Raw genomic sequence first — 25,409 nt, forward strand, 5'->3', positions numbered from 1 at the left:
ATGCCCAGGCCCTGTGTTCAAGCTCCAGTATGCTCTCCCACAAAAAAAAATACTGGAGGGGATCAGGACTATTGATCAAGGCCAGCCTGGGGCAAAAAGTTAGTAAGATCCTACTTTGGTGAATAAGCCAGGTCTGGTGGCAAAATTCCTCTACAATGGAGACTGTAGATAGGAGGAGCATGGTCTGAGGGTGTCCCGGGCAAAAACCCAAGACCTGACCTGAAAAATAACTGGCAAAAAAGGCTCTGGGAGTGTGTGGATCAAGTGATAGTAGGCCTGTCTAGCAAGGACTAGCCCTGCATTCAATCCCCAGTACCGGTAAAAAGCCAGTATTATGTGGTATATACTGTAGGACTTCATTCTAGTAACATTCATGAAATGAGAAAACTAAAGAGATAGAAAACAGACTAGTGGGTATGAGAGGTTAGAGACTTGAGAGCTAGGAATGCTAAGGAAAAGGAATGCAGGAGGTGGATGTAGCAGTAAGATCTTTGTAGTGTTGGAGCTATGTGAAGAAATCACATAGAACTTCACACACAAACACAACACACACAAAACTGGTAAAATGAGCTGTAGAATGGTTTTGTCAATATCACTGTTTCATAAGATGTTATCACTGGAAGCTAGATAAAAAGTACATGGGTTCTCCTATACATTGTTGGCAAGATCTTGTGTATCTGTGCTTAGGAAACTGTGTGTGTGTGTGTGTGTGTGTGTGTGTGTGTGTGTGTGTGTGTGTGTATGTTTGTATGTTGGTTCTGGGGCTTCAGAGCTTGAGCACTGTCCCTGAGCTTTTGTGCTCAAGGATAGTGCTCTACCACCTGAGCCACAGCTCCACTTCAGGCTTTTTGATTGCTTAATTAGAGATAAGAGTCTCATACACTTATTTTCCTGGTCTTGTTTCAAACTGTGATCCTCAAATCTCAGCCTCCTAGGGCAGCTAGGATTATAGATGTGAGCCACCAGTACCTAGCCAGAAATTGCTGTTGTTTTTTTAAAATTAAATATCCAAAGCAGATACATTTTTCATGAGAACAAACTGTCCATCTTCTTGCTTTGGTAGAAAAGAGGCTGGGGCTGGTTGTGCAGTTCAGTGGTAGAATACTTGTCTAGCATTTAAAAGGCCATGGATTCCATCCACACAAAAAAAGAATAAGCCACTTTTTTTCTTTTGAACTAGGTTGAATTCAAAGGCCTAAGCAATCACTCACGATCAGTGCTTCATCAAATCGACTGTGTATACATACTCACCAATAGTACAGAGTATAGTTCGTGTCTGGACTTGTATTCCTTCCAGGAAGCCAAGAACATGTCATATAGCTCAGGTTGTGCCAAACACACTGGAGCTCAGTCACAGCAGACTCAGGATCGCCTAAAATATTCAGTTCAGAGTTTAAGACTCTTCAGGCCTTATAATATAAACAAGACAATATCTCTGTAGCATAGAGGAGGGAAGAGTGTTTTGGACTGCTTTATCAGAAAGATAATCCCTAATGTCTCACCCCATATTACCCAAGAGTCACCCAGAATGGCAAAACCTCCCATCTTAATTTGCTCACAACCTTCTCACCTCCTGATACATGAAAATATCTTGCTATCTCTGAAGGACGGTAACTCTTCTACCTCTAACTAAAGAGAGAGGTGAAAGGTCAACATAAGCAGTAACTACACAATTCCTCAATGAATCTGAAAATACAAACAATTCTTACTTTTTAAAAAAAGTTTTACCAGCTGCGTAATGGTGGCTCACTCTTGTAATCCTAGGTACTTAGGAGGCTGAGCTCTGAGGATCACAGTTCGAAGTCAGCCTGAGCAGGAAAGTCCATGAGATTTTTATCTCCAATTAAACACCAAAAAAAGTGGAAGTGAAGCTGTGGCTCAAGTGGGATAGTGCTAGTCTTGGGCACAAAAAGGCTCAGAGGGACAGCACCCAGGACCAGCGCCCCCCCCCAAAAAAAATTTTTTTTATCAAGGTTAAATTTACTTTCTTGCTTTTTCATCAATATCAACACATTTCATTTTCTTTAAAAAAGTAAACATTTTTCCTGAAGCAGTTCTGGGACAAGATAAGTAGAACCTAAGCGTTCACAGTTGTTTCTTGTATGTGATGACTTTTGGAGCCTTAAACTCTTTCCCTTTTTAGAGTTAGAATTTCACAATGTTTCCCAGGTTGGCCCCAAACTCCTGAGCTCACATGATCAGGATGTTTTAGTTCTCTGATTACTGGGGATTACAAGCACGTCCTACTATGCCATGCGTGAATTACTTCTGACTTGAATTGCGGTCTTTATAAAGCTATTGGAGTTGTCATGTCTATAATTTAAATGCGCTTTAAAAAATATAAAGCTGTCTTCCTCATAATCCTTGAAAGGGTTCTGCACTGACTCTATCAATCATTTAGGTCATCATATAATTCCTTTTCAGATTTTTAAACTCCTAAGGAAATGTGAATAGAGCAGGAATAATCCCAGACTCTTGCCAGTCTTGAATTTTATCATTTTAAAAATGGTACTTTACACAGGCACTGGTGGTTCCTGCCTGTAATCCTAACTGGTAGTAAAGCCCATCAGATTCTTATCTCCAAGTAACTACCAAAAATTCTGGAGCTGTGGCACAAGTGGTAAAGAACTAGCCTTTTGTACAAAAGCTTAGGGACAGCTACTAGGCACAGAGTTCAAGCCCAAGACTGGCACTAAGTAAATAAATAAAAAATAAAAATAAAAACGGTACTTTATATGTTTTTGGTCAGTGCAAAGCAGATAGAATGACCCAGAGCACAACCATGCGATGCTGTTTGGAAGTGGCAGAATGGGGTCCAGCTCTGCTGAACCAAGAGACAATGTATTAATAGGCAGGATGTTGGATGTATACAGTATAGAGTATTTACCATTGCCAGGACCATTCTAAGCATATTGACTTAATTTAATCCTCTCAAACAATTATAAAAGGTAGTTATCATCATCATGCCCATTTTTGGAGATGAGTACATAGGAGTATCTGGCAGAGCTGAGATTTAAGCTGAGGTAGATGGTCTCTGGTAGCCCTGCTCTTACTCAGTCTGTGACATACTCTATATGTAATATAAAAGCCTGAGCTATGCAAGTGGAGGACAGAAACCAATGTATTAATAGCTTTTCCTTGGACTAGTCTTGTATTGAAGCTACATCATTCTGCCTAATTCTCTTAAACATCTTTCTTCAAATATATTGTGTATACCAACCTAAATTCCCTTTCCATATAATCATGGTACTTTGGTTTTCTTTCTTTTTTGCCATTCCTGGGGTTTGAACTCACAACCTGGGCACTGCCCCTGGCTTCTTTTTGCTGAAGGCTAGCACTTTACCACTTGAGCCACAGCACCACTTCCAGCTTTTTCTGTTAATGTGGTGCTGAGGAACTGAACCCAGGGCTTCATGCATTCTAGGCAAGCACTGTACCACTAAGCCACATTCCCAGCCCTTTGATTTTCTTAAAAAGACTAAATTTGGAATCCAAAGACCTAGAGGAAGTAACTCAATTCCTTTTTCCTCTTGAAACAGATAAGGATAATAACCTTAACTCACTTTACCTAAGCTCTGGGGGTTCAATTTATTGCAAGCATAGGGGGTTGGGTTTGTTCGTTTTCAAATTATTTATTTATTTATTTATTTATTTATTTATTTATTTTTGGCCAGTCCTGGGCTTTGGACTCAGGGCCTAACCACTGTCCCTGGCTTCTTCCCGCTCAAGGCTAGCACTCTGCCACTTGAGCCACAGCGCCGCTTCTGGCCGTTTTCTGTATATGTGGTGCTGGGGAATCGAACCTAGGGCCTCGGGTATCCGAGGCAGGCACTCTTGCCACTAGGCTATATCCCCAGCCCCTCGTTTTCAAATTATAAAATAAGTCACAAAAAGTGTTGGGGATGGAGCTCTTTGGTAGAGTGACTGCCAAGCTTGTGCAAGACCCTGGGTTCAATCCCTAGCCCTGTAGTCATACTACTAATAAAGCGCTATAATTACTGTGCATTGTTATGCAATTTTTCAGTAGGCTCTTGGAAGCCACAGGCATTCTTAGATTGAACAGTACCTAAGACAGTGCCTAGTACTCATTAGACTCAGTCTGAGACTTGAATGAATGCATGAATGAAGAATATACCCCCTGGAACATTTGGATTTATTCTCTAGAAACCAAGAGACAGTGCTTTCAGTTGTTACCTTCAGGGGGTGAGATGCACTTTTCCACCAAATTGCTAGGCTTCTCACTTTCATTGGTGCTACACTGGGACCCCACTTGCAGACAAATCTTCTCATTTAGGGGTACTTCTTTTAAACGATGAGTTTCTGGAGCAATTTGCTAAGGTTTGAAAGGGGGAAAAAAAGACATGCTGTAGCCAACATCCCCCAAAAACTCAAACTAAATAAATAAATAAAATATTCACATGCCTAAATGTATATAACAATGCTAAATTCTCAAGTGGTATAGATCAGAGATTGTGTGCTAGGGTACTTTTGCTCTCCTGCCATCCCAGAAACCATTCAGGAATGTGTAAGGCCACTTTTCCTTATCAAAACTTGGAAAGGAAGCTAGTGGCATCTAGTGAGTAGGAGTCATTAATAATACTAAATGTCTAAATGTCTTATGATGTGCAGGACAGCAACCCTACTCCTTCCAGAGAATGATGTTGTGCCAAGTAGTAGCACCACCATTGAGAAACTATAATGTAGATAAAAGTTACTTTAAATACCGTGGTACTTACCTAGAAGCCAACCATGCTAACATATTAACTATCTAAAAGCAATTTTAAAAGAGCATCATACAATTATCAAAATTCACTGCCAGGCCCATACAACCCTCTCATCAAGCTCAAGGTTAAAAAAAAGAGGATCACCAAAATTCCAGTAATCTTGGTTACTTCAAAGAGACTATTCATCAAATATTTTTCTGTATTGTTGATTTTGCCTAAGCTGTGTATGTCTATAAATGACAAAGGCTGTAGTTGCACTGAGTATATATGCTCTTATCTCTGAAAAGTACATAAACTTGGTAGAAAGTTAACTGAAAGATACTGTATAGGCATCAACCACAAATCTGGTATTATGATTAGAATAATTTGACTACAGGGCTCTCTAGGAAAATAAAATTCCCACAAGTGATACAGCTGGAATAATTAAGAATGGGGCTGCTTTTAATCAGAGCTCCAAGGACAGTACTTCTTGTTTTGCAATCGTTTCTGACCCAACTTTCAGATATTTCCTTTCCTAATATTTTAATAGCCATGAAAAGAAAAACTAGTCACAGCACCTCAAGCACTTGTTTTGACATTTTCCAGGCTTGCTGAGAGCTGAGCAAGAGAGTAACTCAAGATACCCTCAAAACCAGGACCTAAGACTACTTTCTTGAGAAGTAGCTGGCAAATGAACAATGCATAAACCAGAGCAGACATGAACAAAACCCCTATTTTGGAGACAGAATAGTTCTTAAGCCAAGTTGAAACAGCACTCTGACAAAGTGCTGTCCTCTCAGGACAGGAAAAGAAGTATTGTCAAGCAAAATCCTACCTGAGAGAAGAGATAGAATGATTGAACTACACGGCCATGGAGTATCCAGCAAAAACTATGGTTATCCTCAGAGGGGCCTTCAGCTATTCTTAGCCAAGGACATTTTTCACAAGGAGTTCCTGATTCCTTGCCAAGAAACCTATTTATCATCTGGCTTCCCATATAGGCTCTGTTTACAGGGATGGGACATACAATGCTAACAGAAGTCGGAAGGACTGGAGAAGATTGTATACAGGGGCACTGAGATTTCTGATCTTGTGAAGGTGAAGACTAGTCCCCAGGGTCACAGTGATCTATGACAGTTGGAAGGCTTTGAATACAGATTTTACCAAGTTCACAATTTTACTAAACTAACTCCTACATATCCCCTAATGAACCATGCCGACCCCAAGGATCCTTGATAAATCTTTATTTGAATGCTACTTTTGCCTTTGGAGGAAACCAGGGAAAAAAGCTACTGTGAAACACTGTAATTTAGGTGTGTGTGGGGGGGAACGACTGAATCTCAGGAGTAGGTGCTTTTCTAGCAAGTGTGATACTGGGTTTGATCTTTAGCACCACAAACAAAATTATCACCATAAATAAGAATCATCATGGGAAAAGAATCTATTGTTTCAGCTGGAGGATGAAGGATTTTTATCATTCTAAGATTTTCATTATACTGAAAGTCTTAAGTTAAAAAATGCTTTAATACTTTAAGCTAAATCTTATTTTTAGGCATATTTATATGTCAAAAAATAACTTAGGATAACTCAGTAGGATGACATCTGAGGATCACAGCTTAAAGCCAACCAGGGCAGATGAAACTGAGACTCTTATCTTTAGTTAACCAGCAAAAATCTGGAAGCAGAGGTATAGATCAAGTGATAGAGTATCAGCCTTAAACAAAAATGTTAAGGGAGAAAGAAATACCCTAAAGCCCCAGTTCCAGCACATACACATGAAAATTTTGAACCCAGCTCAGGTAGGAAAGTTTTAAGACTCTCATCACCACTTAATCAACAAAAAGCTGCACGTGGAAGTATGCCTCAAGTATTAGAGCACCAGGTTTGAGGGAAAAAGCTAAGGGGCAGTGCCCAGGCCCTGAATTCAAGCTCCAATTCTGGCATTCAATAAAAAGATTATCATAACAAGAAATGCACTCACTACCTTATTATGTAACTGTACCCCCTCTGTAAATCACCTTGTCAATAAAATTTTAATTAAAAAATAAGTAAAAGAGGGCTGGGAATATGGCCTAGTGGCAAAGAGTGCTTGCTTCATTTACATGTAGCTCTGGGTTCGAGTCCCCAGCGCCACATATATAGACGGTAACAAACGGTACAAGAAATGTATCCAATGCCTAACGTATCAAACTGTAACCTCTGTTTGACAATAAAAATTAAAAAAAAAAAAAGAAAGAAAGAAAGAAAACGGCCAGAAGTGGCGCTGTGGCTCAAGTGGTAGAGTGCTAGCCTTGAGCAAAAAGAAGCCAGGGACAGTGCTCAGGCCCTGAGTCCAAGGCCCAGGACTGGCAATAAATAAATAAATAATAAATGAAAAAGATTATCATAAAGGACCTGAAACTATCCAATTATGTCAACAAAAAATTCATTTACTACATCGGATTGGAAAGGTTTCAAGTTGCACTGTTTCCTCCAGGTATCAGGAAACCTAGTGAAACCCACCTGCCACCAGCTTATTATTTCGCGTTCTACCTGGCCATTTACCTTCAGACCACATAGTGATTAGCAAGATGGCAAACATAAAAAGTTCCCTGAAAAATGAGTCTCCTATAGACAGATGCTGATACAGCTAGGAAGGAGAATAAGAACAAATTTACATGACATAATTACTAGTAAATGCCTAGTAGCTATAGGTCTCAAATATATTCCATTATCAGATAATTACCAAATATTTTAAAATGTTGAGCTCTGTCAGTGAAATAAGGATACTGGGTCTAACTGGTGCCATCTTAGCCATGTGGTGAATGATAGGGAATTGAGTTTAACTGGTTCCATCTTGTCTTCATAGTAGAGGCAAGGAAGTCTCACCACCCGCCCACCATATGATGGGTGTGCCTGAATTCCGATGGGGACCTGGATGATAGGTTACTGAACCTGTCAGTCCTGTGCCTTGAACCCAAGAGACTCTCGAGTTTCCTGTGACCCTGTCCCCTGCCCCTGCCCCTGTTAAGGCCCCGACCAGCTCAGGCGACATTATGCCCTGTCTCATATCTCGTGTCTTCGGGCTTTTCTCTTGTCACCATGGCATCCCACTTCAGCTCTCCATTGGAGTTGATCTGGTTTGTTGGGATTGTTTTTCTGCTCTTTCTTTCCTTTCCTGCTCTCATGGCTCAGTTTCCTAACAGTGTTATGTGTATTCAAGGGGCTGCGGGTCTTTGTGAGTCCACCTGCAGTCACTGGCTTCCCAATTTGACCTCTCAAAATGTGCCTTCTCTGTTTCTCTCAATTGGGTTCCCATACATCAGTAGCAATTGAAAATACAAATTTTCCCCAAGTGCAATTTGGGTACAACCCCAAATAAAATTTCGACTGTGTGTAAGATTTAGAATTTGCCTCTTTCTTAGCACTAACTCATAATGTTTGCTTTAGTTCATCAGTGCCATATGTTTTAGCAAACTTACCTTGTCCTGTTTGTTATCAAAATGACTGAAATATCTGAGACTACAGTTTGGACTGGCTCCCTCAGGTGGATTCCATGTCCATATTATTGTGCAGAGGTTTTCGATGGAGACACTCAAATTGGTCACAGGGGGCTGAGTTTCTGTGTAAATCAAGCACAAGAAAAAAATTTATCAGTGCCAGCCAGTATTGCTAATGACTCATTTAATCTACCCTTCCTCATTTTAGGCCAAAACATAATAAGAACTGAGTTAACAATATCTAACATTTACTAAGTTAGGTACTATTGTAAATACTCTATAAACATTCATTCATTCAATCTTTACAACCCTGTTTGACTTATGGACTGTCAAGGAGTCCAGGTGAAAGCTTGTGAAGTTTCACTTTAGAAGTAGGGACTCTCTGCAAAGGATCCTTGACTTTGATGGCAGAATAAGAATTTCTGGACAAGTCACAATGGTAAGAAAACTTGGCAGAGTTTTACTGAGTAAGCAAGTGAGCAGGAAAACAGACTTGCAGACAAGCAGAAAGGTTGAGGAATATGGATGTTCTCAAAGGGAGAGACAGTGAGCTCTGAGGGGGGTATTTGTATGATAAAGGAAGGAAGTCTGACTTAAAGTTATGCAAAGATAGCTGTTTACCTTTGCTCTTAACTACTTTTGGTGTTGGTACACTTTCAGAGTTCTTGGCAGATCTTTATATTTGTGACTCACTCTCCATTGCCGGGCATTCCTCCTAAGAAAGAATGCACCCTGCTACCAAACAGATACTAATTCTTGAGATAAGGAATTCATCCTGTTGCCTAGCTTAGAAACAAAGAAGGTAGTGCTTCATGTTTCTAAGTACCATGTTCCTTTCTGAGTTCCTGGCTGCCATGCACTAGGCCTCATTTTCCCCTAAAGGACTTTGGTCCCTTCATTTTAAGGGAAGTTGATGACTGAAGATCAATCTCCTGTATTTGCTTTTAAGCTGAGTTTTTACATTCCTGGCTGCTGTTTACCATGCCTCATTTCCCCTAATATATCCTGTCTCAGGACCATCAGCCTCACATTAACCAGACACAGGGACTTTTATTTAGCCTCCTGCTAACAACCGCAGTGACTAAGCCCCCAGAGGCTAGTTAAGTCGCCTGCCCAGAATCCCAGGGTTAGTAAGTGGGATTTCAACCTGCAATGTGACTTCAAGGTTATATTCTTTTTGTTTATCCAGCACCAGAAACTGAACTCAGGACCTCATACTAAACAAATATTCCAAGCGGGGCACTATAATACTAGCTACTCAGTAGGCTGAGATCTAAGGATCACCCTTAGAAGCCATTCTGGGCAGAAAAGTCCACGAGACTCTTATCTCCAATGAACAACCAGAAAACTGGTTGTAGAGCACTAGCCTTGAACAAAAGAGCTCAAGGACAATGCTCAGGCCTTGAGTTCAAGCCCCACAACTGACAACAAAAATCAAAAACAAACAAAACTCCTACGTATTATAACAATTGAGCCAGGGTCCCAGCACGCCCCCTCCGCCCAAGGTCATGGCTATAACTACAGCCCTCCATTAGTATTTGCCTAAGATTGCTTCCAGGAGCCTCTCTGGATACCAAGATCTATAAATGCTAAAGTCTGTAATTCAAAATGGTATAGTGTTTGCATAGAACCTAGGCAGGGCCTCTTTTATATTTTAAAAATTCTCTAGATAAGTTCCAATACCCAACATAGTTAGAGCATTGTTACACTGCAGTACTTTGGGAATAATGACAAGAGCCAGTGCATGTTCAGTACAGACACCATTAGTAGAATATTTTTGATCTGAGATTAGCTGGCCTGCAGAGCCAAATCTACTTGCTATATGGTGAACACAGGGAAGAATATATTCTTTTTTGTGTGCCAATTTTGGGGCTTGAACTCAGGGCTTAGGTGCTGTCCCTGAGATTTTTTGCTCAAGGTTAGCACTCTACCACTTGAGCAACAGCTCCACATCCAGCTTTTTGGTGGTTAGAGATAAGTCTCTCAGACTTTCCTGCCTGAGCTAGCTTCAAGCATGATCTTCAGATATCAGCCTCCTGAGTAGCTAGGATTACAGGCAGGTGTGAACTACTGGTACTTGGTGAGAAGATATTCTTTCTTTATTCTTCCTTTCTTTCCTTCTTTCCTTCCTTCTTTCTTTCTTCCTTCCTTCCTTCCTTCCTTTCTTCCTTCCTTCCTTCCTTCCTTCCTTCCTTTCCTTCCTTCCTTCCTTCCTTCCTTCCTTCCTTTCTTTCTTTTCTTTCTTTCTCCCTTCCTTCCTTCCTTCTTTCCCTCTCTCCCTCTCTTCCTCTTTCCCTCCCTCCCCTCCTTCCTTCCTGCCTTCCTTTCTTTTCCCATTCTTGAGGCATTGTCTCTGACCTTCTATCTGCTCAAGGCTAGCACTCTACCACATGAGCCACGGTGCCACTTGGAGCTTTTTCGGTTTATGTAGTGCTGAGGAATGGACCCCAGGGCTTCATGCATGCTAGGTAAGCACTCTACCACTAAGCTACATTTTCAGCCGAGAAGAGTATATTTTTAAATACTAGCATTTCAAAGTTGTTCTTCCCCATGAGTTTGGAGCTTCTTATACTTTGGATTTGCATCCCAATAGATGGCTCAATTTTACCAGGACTACTATGTTGTACTGGGGTTTGAGCTCAAAACCTCATACTACTAGACAAGTACTTTACCACTTGAGCCACACCTCCATCCCTTTATGCTTTAGTTATTTTTCAGATAGGGCCTCACATTTGTGCCCTAGATGGTCTTTTATTTATGCTTTCCACTTAGCTAGGATAACAGGTGTGTACCACCACACCCAGCTTATTGTTTGGAAGGGGGACTGGAAAAAATTTTCCCCAGCTGGCCTCAAACCCTGATTCTCCTTATCTGAGCTTCCAGAGTAGCTAGGATTACAGGCATAGGCCATCATGCCTGGCTGTCAGCAGTCCTTTGAATTTAAGAAGCTCATCTTCAGTTGTGCTTGGTAACATGATCTGATTATTATTTTTGTATATACATACATATCTTTTCCAAAGAAGTTCTGAGAAAGAGAGTTAGGAGTTGATCCCCCTGAGGCCTGGGGCAGTGCAGCTAGAGCTACAGCTTTGGCTAACTTAAAAAGAAAAGGGAGAAAAGAGAAACCTAAACATCATTTCAAATTTTCCTGAGAGGGGCTGGGAATCTGGCCTAGTGGCAAGAGTGCTTGCCTCATATACTTGAAGCCCTGGGTTCGATTCCTCAGCACCACATCTATATATAGAAAATGGCCAGAAGTGGCGCTGTGGCTCAAGTGGCAAAGGGCTTGCCTTGAGCAAAAGGAAGCCAGGAACAGTGCTCAGGCCCTGAGTTCAAGCCCCCGGACTGGCCAAAAAAAAAAAAAAATGTTTAGCCAGGTGCTGCTGACTCACGCCTATAATCCTTGCTACTCAGGAGGCTGAGATCTGAGGATTGCAGTTCAAAGCCAGCCCAGGCAGAAAAGTCCCCGTGCGACTCTTTATCTCAAATTAACCACTCAAAAACTAGAAGCAGCTCAGGGATAGCACTTAGGCCCCAAGTTCAATCTCTATGATGGAAAAAAATAAAATCCCCCAGAGACCAGAATGTAGCTTGGTGATAGAGTTGTTGCATAGTGTATGCTAGCATTCCCCAAAAGGTGGTAATTACTAATAAAAATACCACTTAAGGGGCTGGGAATATGGCCTAGTGGCAAAGTGCTCACCTCATATACATGAAGCCCTGGGTTCGATTCCTCAGCACCACATATATGGAAAAAGCCGGAAGTAGCGCTGTGTCTCAAGTGGTAGAGTGCTAGCCTTGAGCAAAAAGAAGCCAGGGACAGTGCTCAGGCCCTGAGTTCAAGCCCCAGGATTGGCAAAAAACAAAACAAAATAAAAATAACCACTTAATAACTGTAATTACTAGCCCAGCACTTGTGGCTCACTCCTATAATCCTACCTACTCAGGAAGCTGAGATTTGAGGATCATGGTTTGAAGCCAGCTGGATAAGAAAGTCCTTGAGACTCTTATTAACTGCAATTATTACTAAAATTATTATTATTAACTTAGTAACTTCAATTAACTACTGGAATTTGCATCTGTGGCTCAAGTAGTGGAGCACTAGCCTTGAGCAAAAAGCTCAGTGACAGAGTCCAGACCCTGAGTTCAAGTCCTACAACCTGTGTACAAAAAAAGAAACAAGGTATAGTTGCTAATGCACTGTTTTATCAAAGCCAATACTAGGAAAAGGGAACATGTTTTTGGGAGTGAACAAAGAAAGGGGCACAGGAATGGAGGAAAGAAGGGTGAGCAAATACAGTCATTATATTCAATGTAAATGAACTCTATCACTTAGAGGGTAGGGATAGAAGGGGGGAAATGGGAGAGAACAAAAAAGAAAAGGGTGACATTGACTAAGAAGTATTGCACTCATGACCTGACTTATGGAAGTGTAACCTCTTTGTACAACTACTTAATAATAATACTTTAATAACAATAAACTATAAGCAACTTGAAGACAAAGTGAACTGTTGTTACAATACTTTAATGAAATGACATAAACGGCATACTCTACTGTAATACTCGGGACTATACCAGGCCTCTTACACAATCGGCAATTCTTCAACCGTTACCTTTCTAAGCACACAATTCCATCTGTCCTAAATCACCAACTGCATAGGCATAACACAGCTGGCATTTCTCTAGTAAGTCAGTTTCCTGCACAGGAGCTACTGGGTCAGCAGCCTACAAAGTGCCTCAACCTTCATTATTCATTTCCCCCCTCCTATCTTCACTATACTTTTCCATCATAATTTTTGTTGTTATTATGAAGGTGATTTTTACAGAGGCAAAGAGTACATTTCTTTTTGAACAATGTCACCCCTTCTCTTGCTCTCTCCCAGTTTTTCCCTCTCAACTCCACCCACAAGTTGTATAGTCCATTTCCAACATCGTACCTAGTGAGTGTCACTGCTGCATTCGTTCCCCCTCTGTCCCTCCATTTCCATGCCCCTCCTAATCCTCCCAAGACAGATAAACAAATAAATAAGACAAAAGAAAATGAAAAAAACAACAACAAAGACAAAAAAACCTCTTGCTTCCATTTCCCGCAGTTTATTTTGACAAGTTATATTATCTGATCAGAGGCATGGTGCATTTGTGTTCCTCCCCTAAGAGTATGCTCCTGGGGGCTGGGAAGGTGGCTTAGTGGTAGAGTGCTTGCTTAGCATGCGTAAAGCCCTGGGTTCCATTCCTCACTACCACATAAACAGAAAAGGCAGAAGTAACACTGTGGCTTAAGTGGCAGAGTGCTAGCCTTGAGCAAAAGAAGCTCAGGGAAAGCACCCCAGGCCCCAAGTTCAAGCCCCAGGAGCTTCACTGTTTAAAGATGACTTTATTGTTATTATTTATGTGTTGTACAGAGGAATTACCATTTCATGAGTCAAGCAATAAAGACATTTCTTTTTTAGACAATGTCATCCCTTTGCTTTCCCCTGGTTTCCCCTTCCCCTAACTTCACTATTTTCTATGGTTTAACCTTTTTTATTAGTGTATATTAATTGCATAAAATGGGTTTTAGGATTGGAGGGGTGGCTCAGTTGCTATAGCACTAGCCAGTGAGCGAAGGCAGCAGGTACCAGGTTGGAGTCTAGGTCTTAGACAAAAAAAAAAGAAATAATAAAATCGTGGGTTTCACTGCTACATTTGCATACACACACACAATGATCACAGCTTTTGCCAAGGCGGAATTATGGGAAGGAGGCCTTTGAAGAAGTGAGGAATTCCAATCACACTGCATAGAATCAGAGCTAGTGCCAGGGGTGCGGTGGCAGATAGCATGAATGGCTCAAGGAACAATGTTATCAACTAGGATCTGAAGTGAACACAAGAGTAGATGCCTATTCTTCTCAGGCTGCTTTGTAACACTGAGTCAATAATAGTGCCACAGAGAAATCAATGGTCGGGGTAAAAGCCTTTGACTCAACACTTAGGTTCTGACTAAAGACTATAGTCTACTTTAACATTATCTTCCCTATGCTGTACTTTCCAAAACCAAAATGGAGTGAAAAGCCAAGATCCCTGGCTTAACACTTCTTGATGCTCTGTTGATCTCCCTACTTCCCCTTTCCACACAAAAATTAAAGATCTGGTATTAAAAAGACTCCAACCTTCAAGTAGGACTAGGATATTTTATTTTATTTTCCAAGACCTGATCTCAAACTAATGCCTGATGTTTTCAAAGCTCCTTGGCTGGTGCTCTAGCACCTGAGCCATACCTCCAATCCCAAGACATTTTAAAACCTGTTTTTAAGTTGTGTGTGGGTGTGTCGTAGGCCTTAAACTCACAGCTTGGACACTGCCTCTGAGATTTTATGCTCAACGCTAGTGCTCTACCACTTGAGCCACAGCTCCCCTTATAGGATTTTGGAGGCTAATTGCAGATAAGACCATCATGGACTTTCCTGACTGACTAGGCTGGCTTCGAACCATGATCCTCAGATCTCAGACTCCAGATTAAATAGGATTACAGATGTAAGCCACCAGCACCTGGCTTAAGCTTCAGTTTTTTAAATAGCACAACAAGCTATCCTAATTACAGTCTTTCAAATGACATGAATTTTCCCATCTGTTTTGAAATACTATTTAGTCAGATGGTTTGCACCACAGGCTTCTGGGGGTTGTTTGCCATTCTTCCCTTTGTCCCTACTGTTTCCTGTCATAACTGTTGAAATTGTTGTCCTTCTTATACTTGAAAAAAATCTATGTGGGTCCTGGGAAGATAGCAAAAGAGGCAGCACAAAAAATCAGTCTCCCTACCTAGACAACAAGCACTGACACAGTGTGCTTGATATCAATAGTTGGGAACTTCAGAGTCTACTGGAGGTTTGTAATTCCCAGGAAAAAGCTTGAACCAGATAAAATTCAGTTAATTTCAATCCATGTATGGTCCATTTCAGCTTTCAGCACTGTAGTAAGCACCTCAAATCTCAATCTCACCTCAGACCTCAAATCCTAGGGCAGACAGAGGTGCACATTTCTAGAGCAACTCTCACTCATCTTGCTGGAGCTAGGATACCTCCAAATCCTTCGAGCCTGCATTTCAGTTACCTATTGATGCTTCCAATCACAGAAGTGGAGGCCAAAAGGCCAGAACCATTGTTATTTCAGTGCCCTCCTCTTCAAGCTGTAGTGTAAAGGACTGGCACTCCTCCCGCCCCCCATCAATGATTTTATTCCTCTTCACTTTTGGGGACACATGTGTTAAAGAGTAAATCTATTTTAAAAATTAGACACCTGGGACATTACAAACTAAGTTAGCATTGCCAATTTAGTAGGTGGCTGGGGTATCAGAAAATTCTGAGACTTCATTTCCAATTAATAGCAAAATGCTGGGCTGAAGATGTGGCTCAAATGGTAAGGTAAGCAAGCAAGTAAGCCACAGGTAAGCAAGCCTCACAAGCATGAGCAAATTGTTTCCAGTTCTAGTGTACACACACACACACACACACACACACACACACACACACACACACACACACACTGAGCTGCCATGCCACGGGGAGCTGCCCAAAGAGTTATGAAGATCTTATGTTTACATCTCAGGCTGATCTTCAGCACAGGAACAGACTATGAAATCCAAATATCAATAAAATACGTTTATAATATAAATAGAAAATCTTCAAAAAGGGAAGCATCTGTTTTCCATAATTATATTCTTTGATTCAAGTAGCCAGTTTTCAACAACAACAAAAAATCTCAAGGCATAAAAACAAAAAAGGCAAGTATGAGTCATTCAAAGGAAAAAAGTAAATTAAGACAATTCTCTCTGAAAAGGCAGACATGTTACACAAAGACTTTAAAACAAATGTCCTAGAGATGTTCATTGCTTAAGGAGGATGTGAAAAAAGTCAAGATTTCAGCCAGCCGCCAGAGGCTCATGCCTGTAATCCTAGCTACTCAAGAGGCTGAGATCTGAGGGTGGGTGGTTTGAAGCCAGCCAGGGTGCAGAAAAATCCCCGAGACTCTTATCTCCAATTAACCACTCAAAAAACAGAAGTGCAACTGAGGCTCAAAGTGGTTGAGCCCTCGCCTTGAGCAAAAGAGCTCAGTGACAGAGCCCAGGCCCAGTTCAAGCCCCATGACTGACCGAAAATTTTAAAAAGAAGATTTTTAGAAGGCAAGACATAAAGAAGGATGGAAATTGCAACAAAAAGAGAAAACATAAAAGAAAAAGAAAATTCTGGAGCTCTTGCCTGTAATCCTACCTACTTAGGAGGTGGAGGTTGAAAGGATTGTAGTTTGAGGCCAGCCTGGGAAAAAAGTTTATAGGGCCCCAATATAAACAACAAAAGCTGAATGTGGTGGTTCATTCCTGTACTCCCAGATATCTCAAAATAACCAAAGCAAAAAGGTCTCAATGTTGGCTCAAGAGGTAGAGCATCTGCCTCATAAGCACTAGATCCTGAGTTCAACCTCCAGTACTGCCAATAACTAAATAAATAAATTCTAGAGATATAAAATGTAATAGCTGAAATGAAAACTTCATGAAATGCATCCAATGGAGGATTTGATCAAGCAAAAGAAATAACTAGCAAACTTGAACAGAGCATCAGGGAAATTATCACCTGTGAAGAATAGAAAAAAATGGAGGAAAATAGCTCTGCCCTCTAACAAGTGTGTGACAGCACCAGAGGACCAACAAATGAGTTAGGATTTTCCAGACTTGAAAGATATGAATAGGGTCTGGGAATTCAGCTTAGTGGTAGAGTGCTTACCTAGCATGCATGAAGCCCTGGGTTCCATTCCTCAGTACCACATACACAGAAAAAGCCTGAAGTGGTGCTGTGACTCAAGTACTAGCCTTAAACAAAAGAAGCTCGAGGACAGTGGCCAGTCCCTGAGATCAAGCCCGAGGACTGGCAAAAAAAAAAGATATGAATAGAAACATCCAAAATTTAGGAGTCACAGTAAAAGCAGTGTCAATGGAGAAACTTATAGCTAGAAAGATACCAAAAACAGAAATTAGGAGCTAGTGTTACATGCCTGGAATTTTAGCTATGCAAGAGGCTAAAATCTGGAGGACTATGGTTGGAAACCACCTGGGCAGACTCTGTCCCTAAAATAACCAGCAAAAAGTTGAACTGGAGGTGTGGCTCAAGTAGTAGAGTAACAGCCATGCAAGCAGTACAAGGTCCTGAGTTCAAAGTTAGGTATGAAATAAAGAAGCTAGCCAGATTTGGTGGTTCCTACCTATACCCTACTCTTGAGGTGGTGGTGGTACATAACCAGGAAGACTGCAAGTCCTGGGCTACATAGCCAAATTGGGTGGCAAAAAAAGCAGTTAATCTCAAATCAAAAATCTAACTTTACAACAAACTGAAAGAACAAACTAAATCCAAACTTATGAAAACCCAGGAAATGAACACTAAAACAAAAATCAGTGATACAGGGACTCTAGAAAAGTCAAGATCAATAAACAAGTTTTTTTTTAACAGATCAATAAAATTGTCACAACTTTAGTAGATACACTTTTTTCTTAGTAAAGAGAGAGCAAACTGAAATTAGAAAACTCATACATGAAAATGAGTTTAACTATTACTGATTCTAAGAAATAGAAAAGAAAGCAGTATGAATAACTCTCTGCTAAGAAATTGGATGGCTTAGATAAAATTCTTAAAAATGGGGAGGCTGAGATCTGAGGATTGCAATTCGAAGCCAGCCTGGGCAGGAAAGTCCGTGAGACTTTTTTCTCCAATTAACCACCAAAACATTGGAAGAAGAGCTGTGGCTCAAGTGGTAGAGTGCTAGCTAGCCTTGAGATGAATTGCTCAGTGACAGCATCCTGAGTTCAAGCACAACATTTAAAAAAATTACTAGCCAAGTGAATTTAGGAACAAACTACAATCAAGGAGATATTTATTCCTAGAAGGATTGTTCAGCATATGAAAAGTTATTAATGTAACACATTAATACAATAAAGGGAGGAAAAACCCTATGATTGTCTCAATTGATATAGACAAAAACAGACAAAACTGAGCAACCACACAGGGTGCCAGTGGCTCACACCTGTAATCCAAGCTAATTGGAAAGCTGAAATTGGGAGAATCTAGGTTCCAGGCAGCCCAGGTAGAAAAGTTGGAGAGATTCTATCTCCACAGAGGAAAGCTGGATGTAATGCCATTTGTCTGTGATCCCAGCAATTACAGGAAGCCTACAGAGCCTCATTGTGACTCAGGTGGGTTCCCCAGCAGGAAGCAAGACTCTATCCTAAAAATAACCAGTGGAAAAACAAGGCTGGGCCTGAATCATGTACTTGCCTGGCAAGCATGAGGCCCTGGGGTTGATTCCTAACACTGCCAAGAAAAATCAGCAACTGAGGCTGGGACTATAGCTCAAAAACAGAACAAATTATCTAGCATGCACAAAGCCCTGCCTTCAATCCTTAGCACCACAGACATAAAAAAAAATCAATGACCTTTCATAATGAAAGCAGTGTACAAACTATAAATATAAGGAAATAATTTCAGTATGATAAAAGCTATATATGAAACATAGCAAACATCAATGGTGAGAGACTGGTAGCTTTTCAGAAACAAGAAGGCTTACTTTTGCCACTTGTGTTCAACATGTTACTGGAACTTCTTATCAGGCAATTGGATATGAAAAAGAAATTTAAAGGATCCAGTTAAAAGGAAGAAGTGAAATGATCTGTGTTTTCGGATGAATGGTCTTAAGTGTAAAAGATCTTAAAGACTCCATAAGAACCTACTAGAATGAATAAATTTTACAACGCATCATAATACAAAGTCAATACACAAAAATGCACAGTTTTATTTAGCAAAAAAGGAATGATCTGAAAAAAATTTAACTCCACTTACAACAGTATCAGTATGAATAAAATACATGAGAATTAGGAACTTTTTGTGTCAGTCCTGGTTCTTTTTTGTGTGTGTGCGAGTACTGGAGCTTGAACTCAGGGCCTGGGTACTGTCATTGAGATTCTTTCTTTTTGCCAGTCCTGGGGTTTGAACTCAGGGTCTAAGCACTGTCCCTGGCTTCTTTCTGTTCAAGGCTAGCACTCTACCACTGAACCACAGTGCCACTTCCAAATTTTTCTGCTTATGTGGTGGTAAGGAATGGAACCCAGGGCTTCATGCATTCAAGGCAAGCACTCTACTACTAAGCCATATTCCCAACCCAAGATTCTTTTTTTGCAATTAAAATATTTTATTTTTTTAAGTTTTTATCATCAAAGTGAATTACAGAGAGGTTACAGTTTCATACATTAGGCATTGGATACATTTCTTGTACTGTTTGTTATCTTGTCCCTCATTCCCCCTCCCCCTCCCTCTTTCCCTCCCCCCCATGAGTTGTTCAGTTCATTTACACCAAACAGTTTTGCAAGTATTACTTTTGTAGTTGTTTGTCTTTTTTTACCCTGTGTCTCTCGATTTTGGTATTCCCTTTCAACTTCCTAGATCTAATACCAGTATACACGGTTTCCAATATACTCAGATAAGATACAGAGATAGTGTAGGTACAACCACAGGAAGGTGATACAAGAAGATAATCAACAATAGAAGCTACAGTTACATATGGCACATTGAAAGTTGTTACAACTGTGATATAACATGGAGTTCATTTCACTTAGCATCATCTTATGTGATCATAAGGGTATAGCTATTGGGCTCTTGTGATCCTCTGCTGTGACTAGCCTAAACCTGTGCTAATTATTCCCTATAAGGGAGACCATAGAGTCCATGATTCTTTGGGTCTGGCTCACTTCACTTAGTATAACTTTTTCCAAGTCCTTCCATTTCCCAAGGCAGCCCTCTACCATTTGAGCCACAGAGCCACTTCTGGATTTTTTCTGAATAATTTATTGGAGATAAGAGTCTCCAGGACTTTCCTGCTCTGCCTGGCTTCAAATGCAGGTGCAGATCTCAGGCTCTGGAGTAGCTAGGATTACATGCATGAGAAACCAAAGCCTGGCTAGTCTTCAGCCTTAAGCTCAGGGCCTAAGCACTGAGGTGTTTCTTTTTGTTTGTTTGTCTAGTCCCTGAGCTTTTTGCTCAAGACTAGTGCTATCGCTTGAGTTACAGCTCTGCCTTTTTGTAGTTAAGTGAAGATAAGAATCTTATAGACTTTCCTGCTCAGCTGTCCTCGAACCCCATTCCTCACATTTTAGCCTCATGCGTAGCTAGGAGAACAGTTGTGAACCACTGGTGCCTGAGTAGGAATTACAAACTTAAAGAAGACATAAATGGAGGGCTGGAAATGTGACCTAATGGTAGAGTGCTTGCCTAGCATGCATGAAGCCCTGGGTTAGATTCCTCAGTACCACATATACAGAAAAAGCTGGAAGCGGCACTGTGGCTCAAGTGGCAAAGTGCTAGCCTTGAGCAAAAGAAGCCAGGGACAGTGCTCAGGCCCTGAGTTGAAGCCCCAGGACCGGCAGAAAAAAAAAAAAGCAACATGAATGGAAACATGCCCCATGTTCATGTATTAGAAGACTTAATACTGTTGAGATGTCAATTCCTAAAATGATCTGCATATTCAATGCAGGTCTTATGAAAATTCCAATCACTATTTTTCATAGAAATAGAAAAACCCCTCCTAAAATTCAAATGGAATCTTGAGAGACCCTGAACATCCAAAATAACCTTGAAAAGGAAAAATAAACCTGGAAGGCTCATATTTTTTTTATTTCAAAACTTACTACAAAGCTGGAATAATAATTAAAAAAACATTGTAGCACTGGAATAAAGGCAGACATCTAGACCAGTGTAATAAAAGAGAGTGCCTGGGAATAAATGATTGCATATATGACCTAATGATTTTTGACAAGGGAGTCAAGACCATTTAATAGGGAAAAGATACTCATCTCAACAAATGGCACTGGGAAAACTAGACATCCACATGGAAAGGAATACAAAGTCAATACATAAAAAATTATTCATACTTTTTTCAGCAAAAAGGAATGATCTAAAAAAAATTCCATTTACAATAGTATCAGTATGAATATGAACTCACAATAGACCAAAGACCTAAAAGGTAAGATCTAAAACTATAATGAAATCTATCTATCTCTATATATAGATCTATCTATCTATCTATCTATCTATCTATCTATCTATCTAAAGAAATCTAAAATTCTTAGAAGAAAAACTAATGTAAGACCAGATGCTGGGACTCGGAATGTGGCTTAGTGTAGAGTGCTTGCCTAGCATACATGAAGCCCTAGGTTCGATTCCTCAGCACTACATAAACAGAAAAAGCCAGAAGTGGTGCTGTGGCTCAAGTGGTAGAGTGCTAGCCTTGACCAAAAGAAGCTCAGAGATGGCACCCTGAATTCAAGCCCCAGGACTGGCAAAAATAGTGCCTGTCATCCTAGCTACTTAGGAGGTTGAGATGTGAGGACTGCAATTCAAAGCCAGCCTGGGTAGTAGGCAAGTCCATTAGACTTTTATCTTCAATTGACCACCAAAAAGCTGCAGGGGTACTGTGGCTCAAGTGGTAAAGTGCTAGTCTTGAGCAAAAATGTTCAGGGATAGCACCCAGGTGCAGGGACAGCACTCAGGTACAGAGTTCAAGCCCCAGGACTGGCAAAAAAAAGGTGTGTGTGTGGGAGGGGGGATGTCTAGTTGCTTTGTACATTTCAGTATAGTGTAGTGATTTGAAGCATAGACTATGGAGCCAAACTGCCAAGTTCATACCCCTGTACTGTACTGTTGGCAAGTTACTTAACCCGTTTCCTGTTTTCTCATCTACAATGTGAGGATGATAATAGTAACCTATTGCAAAGGGTACTATAAGGACTAAACGAGTCATTTCAGGTAAAGTGCTTAGAACAGGGCCCTGGCAGCGGATCTGCTACTGAACCTAGCTGTTTACTTTGTTGAGACAAAATGCTTCTCAACAGTTGCTTGGTTTTCTATGAAACTTCTTTGTATTCTTGGGCTTTGGGACAGAACACATATCCCTTCTGCCCTCCCTAGGCTTCTGCTTTCAACCATTACTTACTTGGTGGTTGACCACTGACTTCAGAAAGGGAAGTGGGAAGGAGGAAGAGGCCTCTTCCAGCAAAACTGCAAACCCCAGCCAGGCACTGGTGGTTCACGCTTGTCATCCTAGCTAATCAGGAAGCTGAGTTCTGAGGATCACAGTTCAAAGGCAGCCTGGGCAGGAAAGTCCACGAGACTCTTATCTCCACTACCTACCAAAAAGCCAGAAATGGAGCTGTGGCTCAAATGGTAGAGTGCCAGTTTTGAACACAAAAGCTCAGGCACCCAAGCTCTGGAACTTAAGCCCCCAAACCAGCACCAAAAACAAAAAGCAAGACAAAAATCCTGTAAACCCCAAGTGCACATCATACTACCATGTCCTATGTGAATAAGAAGTTAACAAAAATCAATATTATGGTGAGTGTATGATAGGGTTTGGGCTTGATTACAGCTTTTGCTCTCTCCTGGCCAATGTCAGGAGCTGGCAGAGACATGCATATTTTGGGAAAAATTAAAGAAATCCCAAGTCACATGTGAATCATCTGGCTTCTTTCCTCATATGTATTCAGTCATCAACTCCACTCTATTTTTACTTGCAACATCTTTCTGAATCAGTCCAATCACACTAATGTGCTCAGTTAAGTGGCACAAAGTATGCGGACACAAGTATGGCACTGTCCCTCAACAGGAGGCGTACAAAGAACATCTTTCTTTTCTTCCTTTTCCTTCTTTTGTTCTTTCCTTTCTTGTTCCTTTACCCGTTTTCTTTTCTTTCCTTTCTCCTTCTTTCACTTCCCTCCCTTCCTTCTTTCCTACTTCCTTCCTTCCCTCTCTCCCTCCCTTCTTTTGTACATTTTTTTTGTCACTGAGCATAAACTCAGGGGCTTGCTCATAGGATACATGCTCTATCACTTGAGCCACATCTCCACCCCTTTTTGCTTTCATTTTTTGCTGTTATTCCTGGTCAGGTCTAGACATTGATCTTCCTATTTACAATTCCTCTGTAGCTGGGATGACAGGCTGACATACCACACTCAGAACTTCCTGTTGAGATAGTGTCACTAACCTTCAACCTAGACTGGCCTCAAACTGTGATCCTCCTGATCTCTGGCTCCCAAGTAGCTAGGATTACAGATGGGAGCCACTACATCTGACCCACAGTACATCTTTCTCTCTCTTTTGTTTGAAATAGGATACATTTACAGCACAGCACATTTGTTTTATGGAGAGGCAGTACTGGGGTTTGGATTCAAGGCCGCATGTTAGCTCATGCTTATTCGACTGATGCAGTCCCACTTGAGCCACACCTCCAGCTCTGCTTTATGCTGTTTATTTGAGGATTGGGCCAAATATAAACTTTTTCTGCTCAGGCTGGCCTCAAATTGCAATCTTCCAGATCTCAGTCTCCTAAGTATCTAAGATCACAGATATGAGCCATAGGAACCTAGCTCAACACAGCATCTCTTTCAAATGGATCCCTATACCCCATGATTCCCATCGAAGTTCAGTTGCTCCCCCACCAAAACAAGTGTGCTTTCTTGCTTGTCCTCCAGGGTCATTTCCCTCAGGTCGCACACTACCCAGGGCCTTCAAGAAGAAGTAACATTCTTCTGTGTGGATTGATTGTTTGCCAACATCTCTTCCTGCGAATCCAGACTCCTTATGGACCAGTTCTGGTTCTCTGCTCTTACAAGTCCCCTACATGGGAAATCATGTCTCTACCTCCCCCAAATCCACCCTTTCTGAAAGTCTAGCTCAAGTTTGAGGTCTTCTGTATGACTACCAACCTTCATTGCGTCCTATCTTCTGAGTGCCTATGGGCACTTACTGCTTGCAGTACATGGTCCATTATAAAGTCAGTATGTAATAGATGACCACTTGTTGCTGCTTTTTTTATCATGGGTCTTGAACTTGGGGCCTGGGCGCTGTCCCTGAGCAATTTTGTTCAAAGTGAGCACTCTAGCACTTTGAGCCACAGCTCCACCTCTAGTATTCTGGTGGTTAATTGGAGATAGGAGTCTCAAAGCACTTGGGGGCTGGTGGCTCACACTTATAATCGGCTGAGATCTAAGGATTGCAGATCCAGCCCAGGCAGGAAAGTCCATTAGATTCTTATTTACCATTAACTTAAACACCATAAGTAAAGCTGTAGCTCTAAGTGGTAGAAGAGTGCTAGCCTTGAGCAAAAGAGCTCAGGGACAGAGCCCAGTCCCTGAGTTTAAGCCCCACAACTGCAAAATAAACAAAGAACCCCAGAGTTTCACACACTTTCCTGCCCAGGCTGGCTTTGAACTGCAATCCTCAGATCTTAGTCTCCTGAGTAGCTAGGATTATAGACATGAGCCAGTAGCACCTGCCACACTTGCTTCTTCTAAAATCCTCTGCACATAATTTCATGGGTCACAACCAGTCTTTCCTTGCTGCCCTGGGAAGCATCTCTTTCCTCTGTCAACCAAGGATTCCCCTCAAAGCCAGAGAGAGGCACCAAGTTCAGTAGTGAAGGACAGGGCCTCTCAGGCTGCTGGGGTTAGAAGACTAGTTTCTCTACTTTGAAGAAGGGTCTCATCCTCACTGTGCCACAGCTTCGATTGTTTGTAAAGATTAAATGAAAGATAAGCAAAGTGCTTAGAAAATCGCAAGGAAGGGTAAACAGTAGATAAATGCTATTATTAAGACATGCCACAATGTGGGCTCTATTGAGTTACACAGGCTAAACTAAGTATGTAACCTAATTAGTCTTCTGGTTTCAGACTTTTTTTGTAATCTTATCAATCACATTTATTTTCTTAAATTTCTACTCTAAAGAAATTTACAATGATGAAATCGCTGGTGATCATTTAGTTAGTGTGACAATAGTTTTCAGGTGTTCTGTGTTGTTTTAAGACAGAGTCTTCATATATAACCCATGTTGGCTCCATTTCTAGAGTTCTGGAATTATAGGTGTCACTATTCGCCAGCATCTAATCATTTTTAAACACTCAAGTAGATCAGGACTGGAGCAATTCAAAATTGAGAAGTTCAGCTTCTTCATTTCACTGATAAAACTGAGGCACAAAGAGGGGAAAATGCCTAGCCCAGAGACCCCCAGCAGAAAATGTCAGAACCACTAAAATTCTATTCAAATAGGAGTGTCTAATAATATTGAATGCTTTCTCTACCATGCCTCAATGCAATTCTATTGATACTTGGAATGGGGAAGAGTTTCTACATTCTAAGCAACCAAGTTACCAACAAAGCACTGT

General features: G+C 41.0%; 1 protein-coding gene across 2 annotated transcripts in view; it reads right to left on the reverse strand.

The window, feature by feature from the left end:
• Positions 1 to 25,409, reverse strand: part of Il13ra1 (interleukin 13 receptor subunit alpha 1) — a 64,241-nt gene that overhangs the window by 35,799 nt on the left and 3,033 nt on the right. For both annotated transcript variants that reach the window (XM_048336219.1, XM_048336218.1), the window contains exons 2-4: positions 8,165 to 8,304; positions 4,195 to 4,333; positions 1,252 to 1,372 (exon numbers count right to left, since the gene is read on the reverse strand). In XM_048336219.1, coding sequence (XP_048192176.1) covers positions 1,252 to 1,372; positions 4,195 to 4,333; positions 8,165 to 8,304 — 400 coding nt within the window. The remainder of the gene's footprint in view (positions 1 to 1,251; positions 1,373 to 4,194; positions 4,334 to 8,164; positions 8,305 to 25,409) is intronic.

The sequence above is a fragment of the Perognathus longimembris genome, chromosome 28, assembly GCF_023159225.1.
Source record: "Perognathus longimembris pacificus isolate PPM17 chromosome 28, ASM2315922v1, whole genome shotgun sequence".
NCBI lineage: Eukaryota > Metazoa > Chordata > Mammalia > Rodentia > Heteromyidae > Perognathus > Perognathus longimembris.